Below are 25,434 nucleotides of genomic sequence, written 5' to 3'. Positions count from 1 at the left end.
CATGGAGAGGATGTTGAGAGTCCATTCTGGTGGGCAGCACCCAAAGCCCTTCCAGCTCTAAGGATTAGGTCCTTAATGCAAAGCAAACTGGAGCCTGCCTCTGGCTGCAGCCATCAACCCACAGGTCTTCTGGGGACCAAGATGTCTCCTAGGGAAGCTCAGGATGAAAGAAAAGAAGTCTGTTCTCATCTAACTTATGAATAAAGAAGTATATAGCATCAGGGTGTTTGGCAGCCATCCTGTGGCTATGAGGAGGCTACCATAGAGATGGGAACATGAACCCACTAACCTTTATGTAGCAAAGAGCTTTCCTGTTTCCATTCCTCCTGACTGAGACCAGTGTGACTTACATTTTCTGTAACTTGCAACTGAAAGTGAGTTCACTAATATCACCAGGCAGCTTTAGAAGCATATTCTTATGTTACCTACATTAATGTTCCCTAGAACGGTAATGAATATTAATGTATCTTATGAAAGAGGTTCAAAGTTGGGAGGATAGTGAGATGCTTAATTGATGATTCAGCAGCAGCCATGATGCTCACTCTTACTGCAGGTGCCGGGAGGCCAGGAGAGGGTTTTAGAATCCCTGGAACAAGAGTCACAGGCAGTTGTGAGTCACTCAGTGTGGGTGGGAGGAATCCAACTCAGCCCTCTGGAGCAGCAGCAAGTGCTCTAACCACTGAGCCACTTCTCCAGCCCCATTTCTGTCATTTGTACGTTGAAAGCTCTTGTTAAAATGACTGTTCTGTGCCTAAGTCTTGGTGTCTCCTGTGTTCAGTGATTGTCTCTTTTGTATTCACATTATTTAAAAGTCCGTTCTCGGTGTGCCTTTCCTGCCCTGCTAACACCATCATCTGCCCACCTTCCCGCAGGTCATCATTGCCCTTTCGGAAAAGCACCGCACACACATCCCTTACAGGAACTCCATGATGACGAGCGTGCTCAGAGACAGTCTGGGGGGCAACTGCATGACCACTATGATCGCCACGCTCTCTCTAGAGAAGAGGAACATTGATGTACGCGGTACTTCTCCCTGTCACTGGGTGGTGAGGTGGAGCTGAGGGGCCCGGGTGGGTCTGCACCTCTTCTGTGGTGCTCACACACACCCTTGGAGGTAAATACACCACAGGGCCCATGGCTTGGCCTTCTTTGCCAGTGTTATCAGCAACCCATGTGGGATCCCGTCTCAGATGAATGGCCATGTTTGCCCATCTCCAAAGGCCTGATGATAGAGAGAAGGGAATCTTCCCCTGCTCTTGCTCAGTTCCTCTGACTGGTGAGATCTGGTTATCTTAGAGCCATCCTGAGATCTGGTCCTGGACTCTCTCCAATGGTGGCACCCGGGTGCCTTCCCAGGGGATGGACGCTTCTGAAGTGCTTCCCAGGATGGCTACAGAGCCAGCTGGGGTCTTGTAAGAGTCAGATTAACATTTTGGATGTAGACATTCCCCCAAAGAGGAAAACAAGTCATTCATGGTGCGTCCCAAGAAGCACCAAGTCACTGAATGCTGTGAAAACTTCTTTGGTTTATTACAAACACTTACTTTGTGGTCTTGCATGCCTGTGGGTCATGGTACCTGCTATGGTTATGACTTGCATGTGACATTCTGGCTTAACCGAGTCAAATACATATCAGCTGCCTCTTGGGACCCCAGGATTGCCTATATTTTTGGCATTTGTCATTTTACCAAGCCAAACCCATAAAAAAAAGAAAGAAAATTGTATCTTAGGGCCAAACTCCCTCATTTTGAGGCATATTTATTTATTGTGTGTTTTTACAGACATCTTACCCTTTAGGTATCTTTTTTTATTAATGAAAATTGAGTTTTATCTGGAGAGAAATGCCTTCCCATCATATTTTAAAAAGCTATTTTGTGATTTTTTCTTAGGAGTCCATCTCTACCTGCAGATTCGCTCAGCGAGTGGCCCTCATCAAAAACGAAGCCGTCCTCAATGAAGAAATTGACCCCAGACTGGTAAGCAAATACTTGATTTCTGAGACAGGGACTTCTGTCACTTAGGCTGGCTTAACTTCGTTTGCAGGTGAAGATAAACTTGAACTTGTGGCCCTCCTGCCATCTGAGTACTGGGCATGCACCGCCGCTCCTGGTCTTCCTGGTGCTGAGATAGAATCGGAGTCTTGTGCATGCTGCGTAAGTGCTGTATGCTCTGAGCTGCATCCCAGCTCCAGGAAGAAACTCACAATTTTAATTAGGCTCAAAGAACTATGTATCTATATACTTAACATAAATATATATGACTAACTGAAACTGGTTGTGGGGCCGTGGCTCTGTACTAAGCAGTGTCCTAAGCACCTGTATGCATTCACTGATTCACTGATGTAATTCGCAGCAACCTCACAATGAACTGTTCTGGCTGTCTCCATGGATAGTGAAATTGAGGCACAAGGGTGTGAAATAACTTACTCATAGTCTTAGTGAGAGTGGGTAGCAGAGCCCGGTAGTCAGGCTCAAGAGATCTGCTTCATGACCCAGCATGGCCCATCCTGTGGACACACCCAACAGGTTGACATGCAGTGGCTCAGTGGGACAGTACTCACCCAGCCCTGAGTTCAATCCTCAGAACTACAATGAGAAGAAAAAAATTATATTTACATTTGGATCTTAGCCATTCACAAAACACCACTTTCCCTTTTCAGATGGAATATAAGTCATTTTTCACACATCTCATAAAAGAGAGAGAGTTATTAAGTAGAAATATTTTATACAAGCATCCTGTTACATATTCTGGAGTTTCCTAAAGGTTAGCTATAGTTTGATTCATGGAAAAATTAACAGTTTTCTTTGTTTCATAAAAGTAAATCCTGCTTTATCAAAGCAACTATTTATGCAAAGAAATCTCAGATACATGATTCACTCACTTTGAATATATTTTTTCCTTTGTGTTTTGTAAGTTCTCTGCAAAGGAAAAATGGATCAACACAGGCCATCATCAAAAGCTCTGACTAAATCTCCCAGACTTGTCAAATTCCATGATTAAGGTTGTATATTTTTGAATCACTTAGCTTTTCTCATTTCTCTCAAAAATAAGCTGATGTGAGCCTTGCAATATGCAGAGTTTAAAAATGTGAAATCTCACCAAAATATGATCACTGATCACCGTTGTGATCTGAATTCCTATTCTGTCACCTACCTCCCCCACCTGCCATCATTCCACTGAAGGGCAGAGAGGGAGGAAGGGAAGGAAAAATGGACTGTCTTGCTCTGCCAGCCTCGGGAGACCAGTGGGTGAACAGGAGCTTTCTTGCACCCACCCTGGTCAGACCCCAGTATTACACAGAGTCCCAGGAAAGGGAACAGAATGCAAAAGCAGAGTCAAGAGGAACTGCACCCCCAGGAATGTAGTCGGTTGTCCCTGTCCCTCCTGCATCCCAAGAGCATCACTGTGGCTGTCCCTGTCCCTCCTGCATCCCAAGAGCATCACTGTGGCTGTCCCTGTCCCTCCTGCATCCCAAGAGCATCACTGTGGCTGTGCTTGTCCCTCCTGCTTCCCAAGAGCATCACTGTGGCTGTCCCTGTCCCTCCTGCTTCCCAAGAGCATCACTGTGGCTGTGCTTGTCCCTCCTGCTTCCCAAGAGCATCACTGTCTCTGTCCCTGTCCCTTCTGCATCCCAAGAGCATCACTGTGGCAGTCCTTGTCCCCCCTGCATGCCAAGAGCATCACTGTGGCTGTCCCTGCCCCTCCTGCATCCCAAGAGTATTGTTGTGCAGAATGAGAAAGGCCCTATTATCTGGAAGACAGAAATTAGTTCACAATTTATGGAAAACAAACATATAAGATATTGGAAGCATTTCTTTATTTTCTTTAAATGTTGTCAGGGAGACTTTTCTTTGAAGGATCTGAAGGCAGAGGATATCAGCATGTGTTTGATGTAGGTCTGTGACAGATTTAAAGCAAAGAGAGATTGGGAGCAAAAAGCTAATAACTGATAATTGAAGCAATTGCCTCGGTTCTTCCTAGTGCTGACTGGCAGGGTAACTGCCAAGTGCGGCTTGCTAGTCTCCCTAATAATGGCATCCAAAGCACACACTGGTGCTTATTATTTTAAAGTGTGAAACCTGTCAGAAATACAAGTGACAATGAGAAATTCATCCTAGGAGGCAGGAGGGCTCGCTCAGCAGTTAAGAAAATGCGCTGGTGTTGCCAAAGACCCAAGTTCAGTTCCTAGCACCCATGTCAGGTGACTCAAGTTCCACCGCCTGGAACTGCAGCTCCAGAAAATGATGCCCGGGCATCCTCGGGTACCTGCACTCATGTGCACACATCCGCACACAGGCATAATTTCTAAATTAATAAAATTAATCTGTTGTGAAGAAGTGTTTTAAAAAAAGCCACCCAAGTTATAACTTGCTGGGATTTCCTTGAAGACTCTTGAATTTTTTTTTTAAATTTAATTTAATTTTATTTTATTTTACAATACCATTCAGTTCTACATAACAGCCACAGATTCCCTTGTTCTCCCCCTTCCTGCCCCCCTCCCCTTCCCCCCAGCACACCCCCCATCCCCACCTCCTCCAGGGCAAAGCCTTCCCTGAGGGAATCTGGATGCAGACATCCATGGCTCAGCCCGAGTGGAGCGCCGGGAGTCTAATTAGCGAGAAAGAGGAGGGTTTATATGAGCGAGAATTGTTGAAACCAAGGTTGGATAAAGCACAGGGACAAATAACCAAACGAATGGAAACACATGAACCAATGGCTGAGGGGCCCCCAACTGGATCAGACTCTTGGATTTTAATATAGAATCACCAAACACTAATACTTCAGAGCAATGTGGTGATGGAAGGGACATGAGCTGGGCAGAGTCTGAGATGACTGGACATGGGCCAGGATCTCCCCAGATGCCTCTGAGTCCACAGGAAATCTGTGGGAGGAGTGGCCATGGTGATAGTAGTTTGGGCTTATCAATCTTTTTTTTTTTTTTTTGGTTTTTCAAGACAGGGTTTCTCTGTGTAGCTTTGCGCCTTTCCTGGAACTCACTTGGTAGACCAGGCTGGCCTCGAACTCACAGAGATCCACCTGCCTCTGCCTCCCGAGCGCTGGGATTAAAGGCGTGCGCCACCACCACCCGGCCAGGGCTTATCAATCTTTAGACAACATTGTGCAAGCATGAGGTCCTGAGTTTGACCCTAGAACCCACATGAGAAAGTGGGTGGGATGCACACACTTGTCATCCCAGCTGGGGAGGCAGAGGTAGGATGGTTCCTTGGGCATGTGCACCCCACGCACATCCACGGGCACAGTCTCAGTTTAGGGGAGGTGGTAAAGTGAATGACTGAGTTCTTGTCAAAGAGTTCTATTCTGGGTGGCTGCAAGGTTTCCCACTGTTTTCAAAGGAGGCTGAGAAGTAAAGCATGATGCCCTGTGCATTTTAACAAAGTCCCTGGAGCCTGTGTCTGAAATGCTCTTGTGATTTGGAGGGATTGTGGGTCTTTTTCATGTGCTCAGGGGAGCCTGAAACTCACCCCTATAGCATCTTTAGAACGAGGCTGCAGCTGTCCTCAAGTGTGGGCAGAGTTAACCCCGGGATGGAGTCACAATCCTGGACCTCTGGAGTGTGGGCATTGAATCTGAGATGTCCGCTTCCCTCACTATCATAAAACCAGTGAAGAGGGAGCCAAACAATGAATCTATTCCCCTGATATGGAGACACCATGGAGGCCATCTTTCATATCCTGGACTTCAGTAGAACAGATGGTACTTTGAAAATATTTTTTTATTTTATTTGTGTGTGTGTGTGTGTGTGTGTGTGTGTGTGTGTGTGTGTGTGCTGTGTGTATGTGCACAAGTAGATAGGTATGTGCAAGTGAATACAGGTACCTGTGGTAGGCCAGAAGAAGGCATCAGATCCCCTAGAACTGGAATTATAGGCAGTTGTGAGCCATCTATCCTGGCTGCTGGGAACTGAACTCGGGTCCTCTGAAAGAACAGGACTCACCCACTGAACTGGCTCTCCAGCCCCACAAGTAATGTTTTCTTGAGAATTTGAAAGCCTTACCCCTCCTTCACATAGGTTTGAAATTCACATGCACACAACCCCTTGATCTAAAGGATGTTTGTTTGTTTGTTTGTTTTGTTCTGTTTTATTTGCTATAAGGGCTCACTCTGTGTCCTAGATTAGACTGACCTTGAACTCACAGAGCTCTACCTGCCTCTGCCTCCTGAGTAGCAATCCCCAAGAAAAGGAGAGAATAAACAAACTTATTGGAAAGGGACAGGAGGTGGGAGGGAGAAGAACTGATGTTAACCTAGCTAGTTTGGGGACTCCATTTCTCAAGGATGGGTCCAAACAGATGTCCCACCTTTTCTCTAATACTGGGGTGTTGTGCTGGGTAGTTTTATGTCAACTGGACACAAGCTAAAGTCCTTTGAGAGAAAGGAACCTCAATTAAAAAACTGTCTCAATTAAGAAAATCTTAAGATTAGCCGGGCGGTGGTGGCGCACGCCTTTAATCCCAGCACTCGGGAGGCAGAGGCAGGCGGATCTCTGTGAGTTCGAGGCCAGCCTGGGCTACCAAGTGAGTCCCAGGAAAGGCGCCAAGCTACACAGAGAAACCCTGTCTTGAAAAAAACCAAAAAAAAAAAAAAAAAAAAAAAAAAAAAAACCAAGAAAATCTTAAGATTGGGCTGTAACCAAGCCTGTAGGGTAGTTTCTTAATTAGTGATTAATGGCAGGGGGAGGGGTGCAGCCCACTGTGGGTGATGCCATTCCTGGGCTGGTGGTCCCGGGTTCTATAAGAAAGCAGGCTGAGAAAGTCATGAGGAGCAAGCCAGTAAGCAGCTCCCCTCCATGGCCTCTACATCAGCTCCTGCCTCCAGGATCCTACCCTACCTGAGTTCCTGCCCTCAGGGCTTTTGATGATGAACTGTTATGTGGAACTGTGAGTGAAATAAACCCTTTTATTTATTTTTTATTTTTTAAGATTTATTTATTTTGTATGCAGTGTTCTGTCTGCATGTATGCCTACAGGCTATAAGAAGGCACCAGATCTCATCATAGATGGTTGTGAGCCGCCATGTGGTTGCTGGGAATTGAACTCAGGACCTCTGGAAGAGCAGTCAGTGCTCTTAACCTCTGAGCCATCTCTCCCGCCCAAAATAAACCCTTTTTTAAAATTTGTTTTTGGTCATGGTATTTTATCTCAGCAATACTAATCCTAACTAGGAGAGGTGTGTTTTTAGATCACATAGCAGGAGGCGCAAAGGATTCGTGGATACTCTAAGTAGAGAAGGAAGGAAAATTACATTTTATAATGGTTGGTTTCTGGTGTATTGGAAGGAAACTTATGAATGGATTATGGACCAAATAAATTTCTTATTAAATTTTGGTTCCATTTATCCTGAAATACTCTTGGGTGTTCCGTATTGACAACAAGAAGATCTGCAAGTGTGGGCAGATGGTTTTCTTCCTTTTGTTGTCTCAGCGGCCTAGCCAAGAATTTCAGTGGAATTTTAAAGACATCCTTGACTCATTGCTAAAAGAAAGGTTTACTGTAACTTTTTGATTGACACTCTCCAGCTTAAAGGTGTTTGTCTACCTTCAACTTGACCGAGTCCTTACAACGTGTCAATGAATTCTTGATAGTATCAAGAACTAGTTTTAGAAAGAGACTTGGTGTGTGTGTGTGTGTGTGTGTGTGTGTGCAGTGCCGGGAGAGTCTGGAAGAGCTGGAGATCCAGGCAGTTGATCTAACATAGGTGCATATGTACTGGGAACCAACTAATGATAAGATTGTTCAGTGTTTCCCTTTTAAACTGTATGTGTGATGAATTACCGTAATCCCTTTAATCAGCTTTCCTATGTACAAAAAGGTACAAAAGAAAACTCTGAACCCACTACTTAAGTGGATACCAAGTTTCTTCTTCTTAAGAAATAAGACATCTTGGACTTGTTAAAGCTATCATTCTATGCAGCCTTCCATTTCTTTAAAAATTTCAGTGCTCATTTCATATATTTTTTTAAATTACAGTTTATCTTTAACTTCTGAAGTAAGTCCAACCAGGTCATAATATTAAGTACCCTATTAATGATCATGTGGTTATAATATGAACTTGGTAAACAAACATTGGCAGGCTGTCTCCTTGAAAATTGTAGTTAGCAAACCTAACCAACCAATTAAATAACTAAGTAAATATCAACTCTCCTGCCTCCCTGCCGCCACTTTTTCCCTTCCCTTTCCAGGAGCACCATCTGTGTGTGTGTGTGTGTGTGTGTGTGTGTGTGTGTGTGTGTGTATGTGTGTGTGTATGTGTATATGTGTGTGTATGTGTATATGTGTGTGTATATGTATATGTGTGTGTATGTGTGTGTGTGTGTGTGTATGTGTGTATGTGTGTGTGTATATGTGTGTGTGTGTGTGTGTGTGTGTGCCTGTGCATGTGTTCACAGACGCCAGACAAGGATGTTGGTTGTGTTGTCCTATCACTTCTTGCTGTATGCCTTTGCGGGAGGGTCCCCTCCCCTGATAAAGACTGGTGGCCGCTCAGCCCGGTCACTACCCCTGCACTCAGTCCTGGTGTGGCAGGCGTCCCTGTGCGGGGCCTGAGCTCTAAGTGGGTGATGACATTGGCGCTCAGGTCCTCACGTCTGTGCTGTAAGCACTCTTACCTGCCGAGCCACCACGTGCAACATACCACACACGCACGCAGACACACGCATGCAGACACAGGCGCACAGACACAGGCACACGCACTCACACATGCACGTGCACACACACAGCCTTTCTTTGGGGGACACAGTCTCTCACTGAAGCTCCTCGACCAGCTGATAGCCACCAAACTGCAGGGACCCGCCTGCCTCCCCAGCACGAGGTCCCAAGCCACACCACCACATCTGCCGTTTCCTCCTGGGTTCTGGGACCACTCACGCCCTTGTGCAAGGCAGACAGCTTACGGACTGAGCCATCTCCTTAACTCCCATAAATTTGGGTGTACTTTATTGGAATAATATATGCCCTTGAAAATTCGTGATGAAGAGCTGCATAAACTAAGATAAATGAGCTGAAATCACGAGAAAGAAAAAGAGAACAAGGTGCAGTCACATGCGGTGATGGAATCTGCACACGGTTTAAGGCATGTAAATGACGGTGTAATTCCTTAAGGAGCGTGCACATGGAGTACGTGTATGACAGTGGAGGGGGGCGTTTGTGTAACTCCTAACCTCATTATCGCACACCCCGGGAAGGACAGAAGGGGGACACAGAGAGATGGCTCAAGTTGTATCTGTAATGTCTTATTTGTTTAAAAAAATAGTTGTAGAGTTATTTAGACCAGACATTAATGTTAGCGGCACTAATGCCTTTTAGATTGTTCTCTATCCAGTTTCGTATCCTAGAACAGTTAATAATTTCAATTAATTAATCACCCGTGTCTGCACACTTAATACACATGCAGAGTTCAGAGGACAGTATATAGGAGTCAGTTCTCTTCTTCCACTGCATGTGTCTGGGCCCCAGGGGTTGAACGTGTGTGTCAAGCCTGTCCCCTAACCATTGAGCCACCTTGCACACCAATGCTTCATAACTTTGAAAGCCGCATGTTTGCTGCCACCGTGGTCGAGTTGACCAGAACTGGACATGTGCTCTCCCGCTTTTCCCTGCAGATGATTGTCCGCTTGCAAAAGGAGATTGCAGATCTGAAGGCGGAGCTGGCCGTGGCCACCGGGGAGTTGAGGACAGAGGCACTCACCGAAGCAGAGCTCCATCAGTAAGCACAGACCTGCTTCTCTTTTCAACAGAGAAACCATTGAGTTCTTTGTCCAGCTCAGAGCCTGCTTAGGTCTCCTGGAGAGGTCAGAAACCACACCGAGGTACCAGTGAAGAGAGGGGGTTCTCCATGGGAAGTGGGTCCAGGCTGGCAGCATCTCTGGTGCCTGGGAATGCCTGTCCCAGGCCAGCTGCTGAGAAGGGGCTGCAGACTGAGTGTGCCATTCCACATTACATACACCGATGCTCCGAGCTGTGGGTCTCAGATCTGCAAGGGATTTGAGAAGCATCCCTTGTATTATACTCACGTTGCTTCAGGCACCAGTGTCTGTCATGCCAGCATTGCGTCTCTTCTTTTGTAAGTACATGGCCCTTGTATTACAGTTCAAAACTCATGTTTGGCACAAAAGCCTGCGTTCAGGACTTTGTAGAAGCTGGTGGTGTCACACCAGTGAGATTTGCAGCCATGTGGTGCATTGTCATTTGTTACGACTGTGAGCGGTGGAGCCGGGCTCTGTTTCTCTGTGACTGTGAGCTGTGGAGCCGGGCTCTGTTTCTCTCTGATTGTGAGTTGTGGAGCTGGGCTCTGTTCTGGGTGGTTCATTAAGGTTTCTGTGATGCAGACAGTGGACTAGGCTGAGAAGGCACTAGTGGGCTCCATTTTCAAATGAGAAGTAGAGCTGGGCTGGGGATGCAGCTCAGTCCTAGAGAGCTTGTCCAGCATATGTGACTGCCGGGTTCCGTCCCCTGGCACTGCACAGACTGAGCATGGAGTTGCACACCTGTAATATCCACACTGGGAGGTGGAGGCAGGAGGATCGTAAGTGCAAGATGATCTTGGCTATGTGGTGAATACAAAGCCAGCCTGGAGATGCATGAGGCCATGTCTTTATTTTATCTTATTTTTGTTGAAAATTGATTTTGTGATATGATATATTCTGATTACAATTTCCCCTCCCCCCAACTCATCCAAGACTCCTGACCTCCACACCACTGGTCAAGCCCTTTCTTTCCCTCTTGGAAGACAAACAGGACAGGCTCATGTTCTGATTTGTCTGCTTGCATTTTATTTCTACCTTTTAGAGACCATGTCTTAAAAAGAAGATGACGTTCTGTGAGATCTTTCTAAAGACACAGTGCCACATCACCAACTCTCTCTCAAAAGGGAATTGGTGAAGAAAAAAGGAAACAGATCTCTTTGAGCTGCTGTGTATTGAGGCTGGCATCATGGCTCGGCAGATAATGATGCTGCTGCCATGTCTAATGTCTGAGTTGAATCCTGGACTCAGGGAGGAAGGGGAGAGTGATGTTCTTTGACTGCCATCTTCCCACTGTGACATACACGCACCCCCAACACACACACCATACACACACACACCCCATCACTACACACATACACACAACACACACACATACATATATCACACACATACCATATATACACACACCCACTCACACCCCATACACAACACACACACACATACATATATCACACACACCATACTACACCCACAGCACACACATACACACCCCCCCACATGCACCACATATACACGCCACACACACACACACACACACACACACACACAATCACACAATGTGTTTTAAAAAATAAACTATTGGCTACCTGCCTGTGAGGTCTGATTAAAGTGTGGAAACTCTTCATTGACTTTCTGCTGTAACAGAGCTCCTTCCTCTGGGACCATGCTTCCTAAGTCTGGAGTTTAATGACATGAGAGCTTCCCTGACAGCACTGGCGTAGCGTGTGTGAAATGAAAGTTAAATACGCTCTCCCAATTTAGTTACTAAGAATTTCATGTCAGGACTGGAGAGCTGGACCAGCAGTTAGGAGGTTCCTAGTTCAGTTCCCAGCAACCACATGTCAGCTCACAACTACTGTGACTCCAGCTCAGGGGATCTGGTGCCCTCTCCTGGCCTCCAGGAGCACTGCATACATGTGGTGCACATATACACAGAGAGACAAACACACACATAAAGCAAAAACAAACAAAAATAATGTTACTCCTTAAAGTGACTCAAGATGTCCTTGATCCCGAGGGGACTCAGCTGAGAGTCAGGCCATCGTGGTGCTCCCACTCCTCAAAGAAAGGATAGTGTTATCTTGCCAAGTATCACCACATCTGGTCCAGCCAAGCAAACAGAACCTCGTAGACCGTGCAGCAGAAGGAATCTGACACAGGGAAATGAGTATACAAAGGATGATCAGTAAGTCATCCTGGGGATCAGTGACAGTAGGGGCCGGGTGACAGTGTGACAGCGTGACATAGTGGAATCTCCTTTACTGTAATGGTGTCTGGAAGTCAACTTTGGGGAGGCAAGTTTTATTTTTATTTAGCTCATGGCTTCAAAAGTTTGTGTTTCTGTGCCTGGCGTGTGGCAGATCATCATAGCAGATGGACACAAGAGAGCATAGCTACTTAACTCATGATGGTGTCCAGCAAGCAGAGAGAGAGGCACGGGCCAGGGCAAGATAAAGTCCCCCCAGGACCGCCCCGCCCCGCCCCGCCCCGCCCCGTGACCCACTTCTTCTTCCTAAAGTCCCCAGCATTTCCTGAAATAGCACGTAGGCTAGAGACCAAGCTTTGGACACAGGAGCCGCAAGGGATGCTATTCAAACATAGCAGTGGTATCACCAAGAACCAAGAGCTAGCACTGCCCTGCAGGTGCTAGAGCAGGGTGCCCTGTGCGAAGAACCACAGCTGCTGTTAGGGACACCACCCAGCAGGCAGCCCTGGCCTTCCGCTCATCCCAGTTCCCGTCTCCCATCGGCATTCAAATTGGCTGAACTTATCCAGAAGCCAGTTATTAAGCAAGTCAGGGAGTCTGGTTGCCTCTGATTCTGAGCCGGGTAGGGGAAGAGTAGAAATTGGCTTTTAAGGCAACATATGAAATAATACTAGTGCCCTCTTCAATTCCTGTGCCCTGGTGTAGCTTAGGAGGCTCAGCTGAAGGGTAAGCTTTTCCATGTGATGCTTTGGTATGTCGGACTCCATTGTAAAGAAGCACAGACGTCTCTAGCCACACTTAAAATGGAGAAGTGGAGTTACCAGGGGGCAAGAGGCTTGAGGAACCCCTGAGATGGTGCCAAGTTAGGGCTTGGACAGGGAAACCAAAGGGGTTGGCAAAACACAGGGCAGTGTGGTGAGGGCTCCAGGAGGGAGCTTGGAGCAGCCAGCAGCATTTGGGATTGCGAGATGGTCAGTGTGTAAAGGTGCTTGCCTCAAAGCCTGATGACCTGTGTTAACCCCTGGAGCTGCTGTAAGGGGAGGAGGAGGAGGGAACCAATTCCACAGAATCGTCATCTGACCTCCACATGCAAACCATTGTCCTCTCTCTCTCTCTCTCTCTCTCTCTCTCTCTCTCTCTCTCTCTCTCACACACACACACACACACACACACACACACAGACACACACACGCACACGCACACGCACGCATACACGCATACCACACCACTAATAATAATAATAAGAATAGTAGTAATAATGAATTAAAATAGGCATTTTAAAAGAACAGGTTCTGCACACAGTCATTGTGTAGAAAACATTCAGAAAACCTTAAAAATATAGGAAGGATCCAGAAGTTACCAGAGGAAACAAAAGTCAAGAATCTGATTTATAACAGATTTTTCATCAGCAACTTTGGAAATAAGGACTGGTAGTAATTTTTAAAAAATAAAAAACACTTCAAATGTATTTTCTAGATCTAGAAAAATTAATACTAAAAGTAAAGATGAAATAAAGGCATTTTGCAGACATGCAAACTTTCAGACAGAACCTAACCCTTCCTCCTGGAACTAACATGGTCTGTATATTAGCAAAAAGAAGCTTGCAATAAAGGGTAGGAAGCAATAAGGATGAGCAAATGTGTTTACAGCATCTCCGTGGCACTTGGTGTTATATAATATCTACATTATGCCATTTATTAGCTCTCCTGTTCTCCCATATATGAATCTGCCGGTTTAAAACCCACCGAAGGGCTGGAGAGATGGTGAAGGAATTGAGAGTTATTGTGCTCAATTAGAAGACCCGAGTTCAGATCAGCACCCACACCAGGCAGCTCACACTTGGCTATGGCTCCAGTTACAAGGTATCTGATGCCCCCTGCTGGCCCCCATGGTTATCTGCAAACACATGCGCATATACACACACACACAAATTTTTTTTTTTAAGTCCTGGAAATTACAACCAAATGTCCATTGCCAGGAGTTGGGGGTGGGGAGAGTGAAGGGAAATGAAATTGTGACAACAAATTAAAATACCGAAGGACCTTAGGTCTTATAAGGTTTCTGTAAAACCATCAATACAGATATGCAAATGTCAATCTAGACAGATCCAGCACAGAGAGTCTTCAGGGCTGGCATCCTTTTTAGTGTATAATTAGTATTTTCATTCATCTAACATTTGTTATTTATCTTGTGATCACAAAAGCCCTGCCATGGGCTCCGAAAGGAATGCAGAGACAGACAAAGCCTCGAGCTCGCTCTCCTGGGGCCCGCAGCTCAGGGGTGGTGACAGACATGAGCAGAAGGGATGATGTAGTGATTAAGCACCATGAGAAAGTAGAAACGGGACAGGGTGAGGAATTGGCAATAGCAACAGTTGCTCCCGAGCTCAGGGCCTCACGGAACTAGGTCAAGTGCTACTGACTGTAAACCTGGCAGTTCCCAGAGGGATGACTGCTGGGCCACCAGGCAGTGTCTCCTTGGTGATCTCTGACCAGTGCCTATGGACACATGGGCTGCGATCCCTGTCTACCTGCCAAAGCAAAGAGCTTCAGAAGCGCCAGTATATCCGTGGTACTTGTCCAGAATGGCTCCCGTGGATGCTCTGGTCTTCCTGTTTGGGGGCGTTGTGGTTGCCACACGTAGCTGAAGAGGATATCACACAGCTTAAATTTTAACAAATTGGGAATCCTTCCCTACCTTAAAGGGAGGTAGATGAATTAGAATTTCCCACAGTGCAGCCCTGGTGTTTGGCACCCTCAGCCTGGCTTTTGTCCTTCAGGCCCCTGGATATTTACTCGGAAATAGGAATCCCCTTCATTCTCCACTAGCACCCACACTCTCCAAATGATGGTGGGGTCGTGGTACAGGAGACAAGCCCCGTAGCCCAGCTGGATCAGCCCAGCTCTTGTCCAGCCTGCTTCTCTGTCCTTCAGGTCCTCAGTCACACAGCAACTGGCATGGCCTTCCCCAGGGATCCACAGATACTGCCCGGATCTGGTTTTCTCTGTAGCATCAGTGGACATGTAGGGTGCTCTGTTCACATCCAGTCCCAGAACGTTTTTTGAATCATTGCCCAACAATTCCTTGGATAATGTAAATATTTGTTGAATTGACTTGGATGCTTTAACTGAAGAGAGGTTCAAACATCAGCCTCCAGTTATTGTGATATTTTTAGTTTACATTTTTTTTTTTTTTTTGGTCCTTGCTAAATTTGAAAAGAGACAGCTGGCCAAAGACTGTATAGCCATATCAGTGTTTAGACAGAGCTCCTTGGGTGAAGATTTGTACATGGCAGACTGCTGGACACATACCTTTGGTAGAAGAATGAGCTAGAGATCTTTGGCTCTGCTGGGAGTGTCATATCCTGGCCCAAATCTGAATGATTTTGAGCAGCATTTTACTCCTGGACTGAAACCAAATTGGATCTTACCAGGTCAAGCTTGCCCAAAATGTTGGGTGTCTCCCAATGTCTGCATCTTTCTCTAAAGAAAAAAAAATGCAGATCAATTAATATTTCTGCCTAAGTTTATGGAGAACATCTTAGATGTTAATCATTTTTAATGGGTACATCAAGGGGCTAGTAGTACAAGATCCAAAGGATAATTTTGGGGAATATAATTTTATTGGGGAAATGTTATACATGGATACACATATACATATGCACACATACACATGGGCATAGCAATGTGTGTATACAACAGAAAACAAGGGAATCATGGAAAGAATCAATGTTCCCTGAGACTTTAAAAAATATAGTTTTATATGTATCTATTGGGGGTGGGGCATGCACACATCACAGTTTCCATGTGGACATGGACAATGTGTGGGGTCTTTTCCCACCATGTGGTCATAGTGAATTAGAATTTGCCCTCCTGTTTAACACCATCCACCTGGTTTTGTCCTTCAGGCCCCTAGATATTTACTCAGAAGTGGGAATCTGCTTCAGTTCTCCACTAGCACCCACACTCTCCAAATGGAGGTGAGGGGCGGGGTGCAGGAGATAAGAGGAGTCCCATAGCTCAGCTGCAATAGCCCAGCTCTTGTCCAGTCTGCTTCTCTGTCCTTTATCATGCAGCCAAGGATTAGCTTTGAACTTCTGATCCTCCTGCCTCCATATTCCAAGGCCTAGAATTATCAACAGGTACACCATGCCTGGATAACTTTCTGTCTGAAGTTGTGGGGAATGCACTCAGAAAAGAGACATAACATATCTAATGTGTAGAGACTTCAAAAAACAAAAGAAATGGGAAGCAAAAACACAAACAAGAGTAGCCATTTTCGTAGGGTTCCTGGAAGAATTTACATGGTTGGTTTGTCTTCCACAGGAAAGGGCAGGTTTAGCTGTCATTAGAAACTGGATGGATTGGATGAGATTTGGAGTGATGGAGAGACTTGAGTGGTGGCGGAGAGGATGGAGAAGACACAAACCAGAGCCCTTGTGGAGGAAGCATCAGTAGAAGTGACCTCTGAAAGTGCCAACACGAGGGAGATTTCGGGAGGGGTGGTACCTGGCACAGGGTGCCTTCTGACAGTCCCAGCACTGGGAAAGAGAAGGGGGGCGGGGCGCGGCAGTTTAAGGTCATCCTTGGTTACATGATGAATTTCAGGCAATCCTGGCTACATGAAATTGTCCCAAGAAAGAAAGTATACACACACACACACATGCACATGGCACTCAACACACACATACACACACACACACATGCACGCACGCACGCACACATGTACTCACCACACATACACACACCTCACACACACATACATCCCTCACAAAGTGGAAAAATGGGAAAGACAAGAGGTGATGAGCTTTCAACACGATGTTGACACATGGGGCAGGCTGAGCTCTATAACTTAGACAGATATTGAAACCGGAAAGTTCAGGTTTGTGAGAGTGATGAACATCAGGTGGGTGTAACCCCGAGGCCAGGACTAAGGGTCAGCACACAGATTCTCAGATTCACTTGGAAGTAAGGCCTGAGGAGCCACAGATCACATTCTAGACCCACGCTCCCTGGGGGAGATGGCAACTGAATGTGTCCTTGAATCTGGCTACTCAGCTCTCTTCCTTCTTCTGATACATTTTCAGGTTTAATTAGATGTTCCATTTATCGAATTTTTTTTTTTGAGACAGGGTTTCTCTGTGTAGCTTTGCGCCTTTCCTGGAACTCACTTGGTAGCCCAGGCTGGCCTTGAACTCACAGAGATCCGCCTGTCTCTGCCTCCCGAGTGCTGGGATTAAAGGCGTGCGCCACCACCGCCCGGCTTCATTTATCGGATTTTTAACACTGTCCAATAGCCTCCCGTCCCCTGGGTTTCAGGGAGTTAGTAGGAAGTGGTGTAAAAAGATAACTCCTTAAACAGCTGAGCGCTGCTTGGTGGTTAGGAGCACTGGCTGCTCTTCCAAAGGACCTGGTTCAGCTCCCAGCACCCACACAGAGCAACCCAAGCTCCGGGGATCTACCAGTTTCTTCTGGCCTCTGCAGGCACCTTTACCATGTGGTATGTGTACATAATCTCGGGCACAAACATAAAATAAAAATAAACGTTTTTAAAGATAACAATGAAAGAATATCAGCAAGTTTAGTGCTCGACACAAGCTAAGAGTCGCCACAGAGGAGGGAGCATCAGCTGAGAAAATGCCTCCATAAGGTCTGGCTGGAGGGCTTTTTCTTAATTAGTGCTTGATGTACAAAGACCCAGCCCACTGTGGGTGGTGCCATCCCTGGGCTGCTGGTCCTGGGTTCTATAAGAAAACTGGCTGAGCAAGCCAGTAAGCAGCCCCCTCTACAGCCTCTGCATCAGCTGCTGCCTCCAGGATCCTGTCCCTGCCTGAGTTCCTGCCCTCGCTGCTTTTGATGATGAACTGTGTGTGAAATAACCCTTTCCTCCCTGAGCTGCTTTAGGTCATGGGGTTTCATCACGGCGGTAGTCACCTTAACTAAGTTAACAAGTTACTATAATATATTCGCTGGGGTAAAACTGACATTCATAAAAGACACGGATTTCCAAAGTTCACTAGACAGAAATAGAAGCCCTGTGTCCATAGAAGGAGCTGAATTTATAGTAAAATCTCTCCAGTGAGGAAACCCCAGGCACATGGATGACCCTGAAAAATGCCCCTAGAATACTCAGAAATAAGCAAGAGCAGCCTTACCCAAGCCTCCCACATAACAGTGCATGTCACTGCTCTGAGGTCGAAAGTAAACACACAAGAAAAGGAAATTGCAGTCCATCCTCCTCCATGAGTGAAATCTCTACCAACACCCAAAACATCCCACAAGGTGGTTTAAAAGGTGCACATGTAGACCTCATGGCATAGATGCACATGCCAATTACATATGTGTCATTTCCTGTGATAAGAAACTAGTTACAACAAAGAATTTGATCATTCCAATAGAGTGAGGCAAAGAATTTGATAAAGTTCTCATTTATTCATGGTCAAAACACAGCAAAACAGGGATAAGAGGAAGCCTCCAAAATTTTATGAAAACTATCTACCTACCATCTATGCATGTATGTTTCTATCATCTATCCATTATCTATTGTCTGTCTCTCACCTTTGTGTGTGTGTATGTATGTATGTATGTATGTATGTATATCATCTACCTGTCATCCATCCCTCTATCATCTGTATATGTGTCTCTCACGTATGTATGTATGTATGTATGTATGTATGTATGTATGTATGTATATCATCTACCTGTCATCCATCCCTCTATCATCTCTTTATGTGTCTCTCACCTATGTATGTATGTATGTATGTATGTATGTATATCATCTACCTATCATCCATCCCTCTATCATCTGTGTATTTATGTATACAGCTAGCTGTCATCCACCTGCCTGCCTATCATCCATCGCTCTGTCATCTATTTCTACCTGTAGTAAGAATAAGAGAAAGAAAGCATTATTTCACCAGGAGGTGGTGGTACACACCTTTAATCCCAGCACTCAGGAGGAAGAGCCAGGCAGAGCTCTGTGAGTTCGAGGCCAGCCTGGTCTACAGAGTGAGATCCAGGACAGGCATCAAAACTACACAGAGAAACCCTGTCTCAAAAAACAAAAACAACAAAAAAGAAGCATTCTATCTTAAAGCTAGAAGTAAAAGTAAAGATGTCTTTTCCCACTGCGTGCATCCAACACCATACTGAAAGCTGTGGCCAGAATGTCATGGTAAGGAAAATAAATAAAGGACACAAATATTTGGAGAGGATGTAATAAAACTGTCATTATGCACAGATAACATTAGTTCTATGTAGAAAACATCAAATAACCTGAAAAAAGTTACTAGAAATACTAAACGGAGTTTATCAAAGTCCCAGAACACAAGGGTACAGGAAATGAAAAGACAGCTACCATTGACAGTAACATTAAACTTTAAAGTACTCTAAAGATAAATTTAACAACATATGTCTAACATTTGTACTATTAAAACTATAAAACAGTAGAGAGGAGCTTTCCAAGGACTGACGAGATGGAGAGCTATACCATTTTCATAGATGGGATGGCTCCGTGTTATATGTCAGGTCTGCCTAAGTTGACCTAGAAATGTAGTTTGAACCCTCTCAGAACTCCATGTGGGAAAGCTGGGAGAAGCCTGTAAAATTCACACAGTTGCTAACATTAACACAGTACTGGCATCACTGGAAACAGCTTTGCAGGGGAACCTGAGTCAGGCGGACGAGTCAGTGAGTGAAGGCGCTTACCACCAAGCCTGAGTTCAATGCCCAGGACCCACAAGGCAGAAGCAGAGAAATGATTCCCACAAGTTTTCCTCTGACTACCAATGGCATGTACACACACACACACACACACACACACACACACACATACACACACACAAAACAAAATGTCCTTTACAGCAAATGTCTCACATGCAAGTGTTTTCTTGATCTAGATCATAGGCATAAATGTACAACTTCAAATGCAAAACTCCTAAAGAGGAAAGATAAGAGAAAATCTTTGTGACCATCCATTAGGCCAAGGGTTCTTAGAACATAAATAACAAACTATGAAAGGAAAAAGAAACAATAAACTAGATTTCATCAAAATGTAAAACATCTGTTCTTTAAAGGACATTAAGAAAGTGTTTTAAATGGTATGTTTTCTCATCAAAACATATTGCTATAAAGGATTCTTCTCCCAATACTTAGAAAATTATCACAACTAAATAATAAGAAAACAAGCAAGAAACATGTGGACACAGTCCTTGAGCATCCATGACATCAGAAAGTAAACAGGTGATGAGGAGGGACAGGAAAGCCTGTGACTCATGCTCTATGGGTAGATTGTGCTGCACCCACCATGGAAAGGCAGTTTGCTATTTTCTGAAAACATAAGCAACCCGGGGCCTGAAAGACGGCTCCACAGGTAACCGCGTGCACCACCGAGCCTGATGACAGGACAGGAATTCAGTCCCTGGGACTCACCCAGTGGAAGGAGAGAACAGATTCCTGCAAGTTATTTTCTTGCACATCACCCCCATATGTAAGCATAACACTATAGACCTGATTATAGCCACTTTCAAGGTAGTCTTGCATAAGATAAGAAAACAGAGGCCTCTGAATGAATATTTTTATTAATAACAACTTGAGACACTATTTCCCAATCCAGAAATGTCTCTCAACTGCTGAGTTGCTAAACAGATGGTATTATAGATGCGTAATAGAATTCTACTCATCAGTTGACATGGAAGGAGCTCCTGAAACAGGCAACATCTTGACTGAATGTCAAAAGTGTGCTGCTAACTGACAGCAGCCAGAACAAGCTACACGCCGCCTGATTCCATTCCACGCGCACACTCGTGACATTCTGAGAAGGGGAGCAGTGGACAGACATGAGATCACTGCTTGACAAAGACAGTGCTGAGGGCAGAGCTGAACCTGAGGACAACAAAGAGGGAACCACACCTGCCTGAAGAGATGGGGAAGGGGCTGGGAAGTTCTAGGGTGACCCCGAGGCCTCAAACATGTACAAAGGTGGGGGTTCACTTCCCGTCCCCAGCATTTGCTTCTAGCCTCTCTGGAGAATTATTACTTGGTAGAATATTTTTAAGTGTGTGTGTGTGTGTGTGTGTGTGTGTGTGTGTGTGTGTGTGTGTGCGCGCGCGCGCGCACGCGCGCGCATTAGGAAAGTGCAAATGCATGCACATGTGTAAAAAAGCCAGAGATCAACCTTGAGTGTCTTTCTCTCAGGTCCATCTTGCTTACTGGGTTGGGGTTACTCACAGGCCTGGAGCTTACCCGAGAAGCTAGGCTGCCTGGTGAACCCCAGGGATCAGCCTGTCCTCACCCCCACCACTGGCCACTGGGATGATAGACACAACTGCCACATCTTGCTGTGTTTTTTTGTTTTGTTTTGTTTTTTCTTTGTTTGTTTTTTACCTGACTCCTAGTGACTGAACTCAGTTCCTCATACAGTGAGGTAAACTGGTAAGCATTTACAGCTCAGCTCTCTATCTCCCAAGCCCCTAAAAGTGACTCTTTACAATATTAAATCAGACTAACAGCAGCTGAAGGACACAGTATATTGCACCACCACACCACACGAGAGGGTTGTTTCAAAAGGACTCCTTTTTACTAATAACACTTCATTGATGTCTAATCTTCCATTTGGGTCCAAGTAAATGACCGCAGGTGGAGTCCAAAATCTTATTTTTCCTATTTAAAACTTTATTATAAAATACGATACCAATAAAAAAGCAAACACCAAAATTAACCAGGCCCAAAGACAGCTCAATGACCTCTACACTGAGAGGCCATTTAGAACTGTGGTGCTTCACACTGTATTCTATACTTTCACTGTTGAATATATTTCTATGCACTTATCCACCAACAAAAATGAATGCACTTAATGAGCACGAGTTATGAAAAAGGATATAAAGGTAATTGTTTCTCTGGTTCTAACTCTGACATGCATTTCACTCTATCGAGTAAATCTCACTTGGAAAGAAAATCTATTTAGGGTCTGGAGAGATGAGTCAGCAGTTAAGAGACCATCTGAGTCATTCTCCCCATGTCCCTGGGATCTGAAATGGGACTCAACATGTATTCTCAGAATGCATTAGATGTCTGGCTCTGTTCCCACATCACAGTACTGACAGGAGAAATGTCCTGATGAGTCATGTCACACACTGATCATAGTGCCTAGCCCAGGGCAATTCCATGAATGGTAACTATTATTATCAGTTCCCTACAATTCTTTGATAGACTTTTTGCTGAGAAAAGGACTTCATTTACAGATGTTTTGTCAAGCCTGTCTACAGGAAACCAAGAGACCATGTCTTCCACTCTGCCTCAGTTACGTTTCTTTTGCTGTGATGAATACCGTGAGTAAAAGCAACTCGGGAAGAAAGGGTTTATTTTACTTAGCATTTCCACATCACAGCCCATCACTGAGGGGAGTCAGGGCAGGAACTTAAGGCAGGAACTGAAGCAGAGACCGTGGAGGAGTGCTACTTACTGGCTTGCTCCGCTAGGCTTGCTCAGCCTGTTTTCTTTCTTGTACAGCCTAGGATCTGAGTCTAGGAGTGCCATCGCCCACGGGGAGCTGGGCCATCCCACATCAATCCTTAATCAAGAAAATGGCCACAAACCAGTATGTTGGGGGCATTTTCTTAACTGAGGCTCCCTCTTCCCAAATGGCACTAGCACAGATTCCTTCACCATCATATCTCTGTTGTTGTTGTTGTTGTTGTTGTTATTGTTTTTTACATATTTGGAGAGTGTGCACACATGTGTACACACTTGTTGAGGGCAGAGGAGAATTTTCAGGAGTTGGTTCTCTCCTTTCATCTCTTGAGTCCTAGAGATTGCACTCAGGTCATCAAGCCTCGTGGCAATGGCCCTCACCTCCTGAACTGTCCTGCTCCAACACCTCCCACCTCTATATTATCACAATTCTCTTTAGAATATACCATGGCCAAGAGTGTTTACACAAATGAAATACTGGATTTTTTTCTTAAGAAAAAGAAAATAGTACTGGAAAATATAAGTATTTTTCTCCTACTTCTTTTACTGGGCAATATTTCCTAAAGTTTCTACTGAAAACTAAAGATTATCTTTAAGGAAAATTACTGTGGCATGTTGACTTTACACCTCCAAGTAACACAGTAAAATCACTTCATTTAATTAATACCCTCCCCCATTAACTGTACTCTAAACTTCACAGCTGAATTAAAACCCAATGTTGCTTCTTGGAGTATAGAAAATATTGCATAACACACATAGTTAATTCTGAGATTGAAATTGCATCTTGTTCTGCAGTCTCAACATTAAATTATGCTCATAGTTAATAGCTGTGTTTTTATAGCAGGATAGAATAGTACATATTCTTTTTTCCCATTGGTAATTGATATCTTTATTTTTTAAAATTTCATATACCAACCAGTTTCTCCTCCCTCCTCTCCTTTCTACCCCACTCCCATCAGCTCCTCAGAAAAGGTGAGGCCTCCCATGGGAGTCAACAAAGCATGGCAGGACCAAGCTTCTCCCCCCGCATCAAGGCTGAGTTTGGCATCCCACCATAGAGGATAGGTTCCAAAAAGCCAGTTCGTGCACCAGGGACAGATACTGGTCACACTGCTAGGGGCCCCACAAACAGACCAAACTACGCAAGTGTCACCCACGTGCATCTGTGACTTCAGGCAGGTGCTTTTCTTTTGTAATTGGCATACGGCAGCATATCTGGGACAGGGGAATGGCTCAGTGGGTGTGAGCACCTGCTGTGCAAGCATGGGAAGCTGAGTGCAAACTCCTAGCACCCACATAAGAAGTCATGTATGGCTATGCATGCCTGTAACCCCAGCACTAAATGTGGCAGAGACAGGGGGATTGATGCAGCTTACCGGCCACCAGCCTAGCTCCAGTTTTACTGAGAGACCCTGCTTCAAAAACAGCAGGCAAAGAACAGTAGAGTAGGACATCTGATCTTCTTTGGCCTTGGCATGCACTCATGGGTGTGGGCATCTGTACATACATGCACATATAAAACACACACACACACTCAACACACATTGTGTATCTAAAAGACTAAACAAACCAAAATGTCTAAATCACCAGAGTGGCATGTCAGTAATATGCTTCCAAATTCACACTGTTGGTATTGTGTCTCATTCTTTAGCCAGAACAGGGTTCATATATTCCCTGAGAAAGAAAATTTCCTAAAACCAGTAAGACACTTGGAAAATCAAAAATGGGGTAGTAGCCTGAATCATAAAGGCAACAGATGCATAAACTCTATATTATTATTTAAACTGACATGAAAATGTGTTTAAATCTTTGCAAGTATGTACATATGTATAAGCTATAGTATGCATAAGTAGATAAGTGTATTGATTTTTAAATTTTTGAATCACTTCTTGGCCTTTTAGATGAGATCAAGTGTTTAAATTTTTGAAAAACATTAATGTGTGGGGTGTGTGTGTGTGTGTGCGTGCGTGCGTGCGTGCGTGTGCGTGTGCGTGTGCGTGTGCGTGCGTGCGTGCGTGCGTGCGTGCGTGTGTGTGTGTGTGTGTGTGTGTGTGTGTGGTGTTCATGTGGATGCAGTTGCTTGTGGTGCCAGAAGAGGGCACCAGATCTCCCAGAACTGGAATTTCAAACAGGTTAAGAGTCACCAGAAATGGAAGGTAGGAACCAAACTTGAGTCCTCTGTAAAAATAGTACAGTCTTCTAAGTGCTGGGCCATCTCTCCAACCCCAGTAGGTGCTGCTTGTGGAAAACCTAAGAATAGATAAGAAAGCATGCATGTGTCCATGCCTGTGTACAAGCCAGTGAGAAGCAAGCAGGGGTTGAAAGGAAGATGCTCTGTGCTGGAAGGAAGTTGGCGACTTTGCAGGGGCCTTGTAACTGTGCCGTCCAATCCCGAGACACAGCGGGTGTTCTGTCTCTTCACGCTCTCCTGCGGGGTCCCTGCCAGCAGGAGCTCCCTGCACCCTGGAACTGTGCACAGTTTTATTTGACCAGTGTAATGCACTTTCCAGGTACTGCCCCCGGTTGTTTTTGTGTTGAATTCTCTGTTCTTTCCTTTCAAATGCTGGACACGTCGACAAAAACCTTCTGCTTCCCATTTTCTGAATTTCACATTTCAATATCTGAGTAATAGCTGCACTAAAAATACTCAGACATATTAAAATTGTGAGGGGACGTAATGAAATCTTATAAAGGGTGAGATGAATTGAGTTGAGGTTTGTTGTTAATACGGCAAAGGACTCTGTTTGTTCACTTGGGTTTCGATTGGTGGGGGGTGCTAACTCTCTGTATGCATTATAAACCTAACCTTTGAGTGTATCTTCGAATTTATCTCATTTGCTTACAAATTCACAGGCTAACCAGAGTTCAGAGGGAACAGTTTGTTTTAGCCCCACTCCCTGAGGCTTCTCAGAGGAGCCATTGAACTGTCTCCTGTTTGAGTCTCCAGACGTGGTACCCCTGAAGGCTCCCGAGCCATGTCACCAGCTCCATTGGGA

At 45.1% G+C, this 25,434-nt stretch overlaps 1 protein-coding gene across 3 annotated transcripts in view; it reads left to right on the top strand.

The window, feature by feature from the left end:
• Positions 1-25,434, top strand: part of Kif6 (kinesin family member 6) — a 323,542-nt gene that overhangs the window by 102,816 nt on the left and 195,292 nt on the right. For all 3 annotated transcript variants that reach the window (XM_042265864.2, XM_076557587.1, XM_076557588.1), the window contains 3 exons: positions 873-1,016; positions 1,890-1,976; positions 9,620-9,723. In XM_042265864.2, the coding sequence (XP_042121798.2) occupies positions 873-1,016; positions 1,890-1,976; positions 9,620-9,723 (335 nt within the window). The remainder of the gene's footprint in view (positions 1-872; positions 1,017-1,889; positions 1,977-9,619; positions 9,724-25,434) is intronic.

The sequence above is a fragment of the Peromyscus maniculatus genome, chromosome 21, assembly GCF_049852395.1.
Source record: "Peromyscus maniculatus bairdii isolate BWxNUB_F1_BW_parent chromosome 21, HU_Pman_BW_mat_3.1, whole genome shotgun sequence".
NCBI classification, from domain to species: domain Eukaryota; kingdom Metazoa; phylum Chordata; class Mammalia; order Rodentia; family Cricetidae; genus Peromyscus; species Peromyscus maniculatus.
Note: the sequence above shows the minus strand (reverse complement) of the source record. Positions and strands in the feature narration are given on the sequence as shown.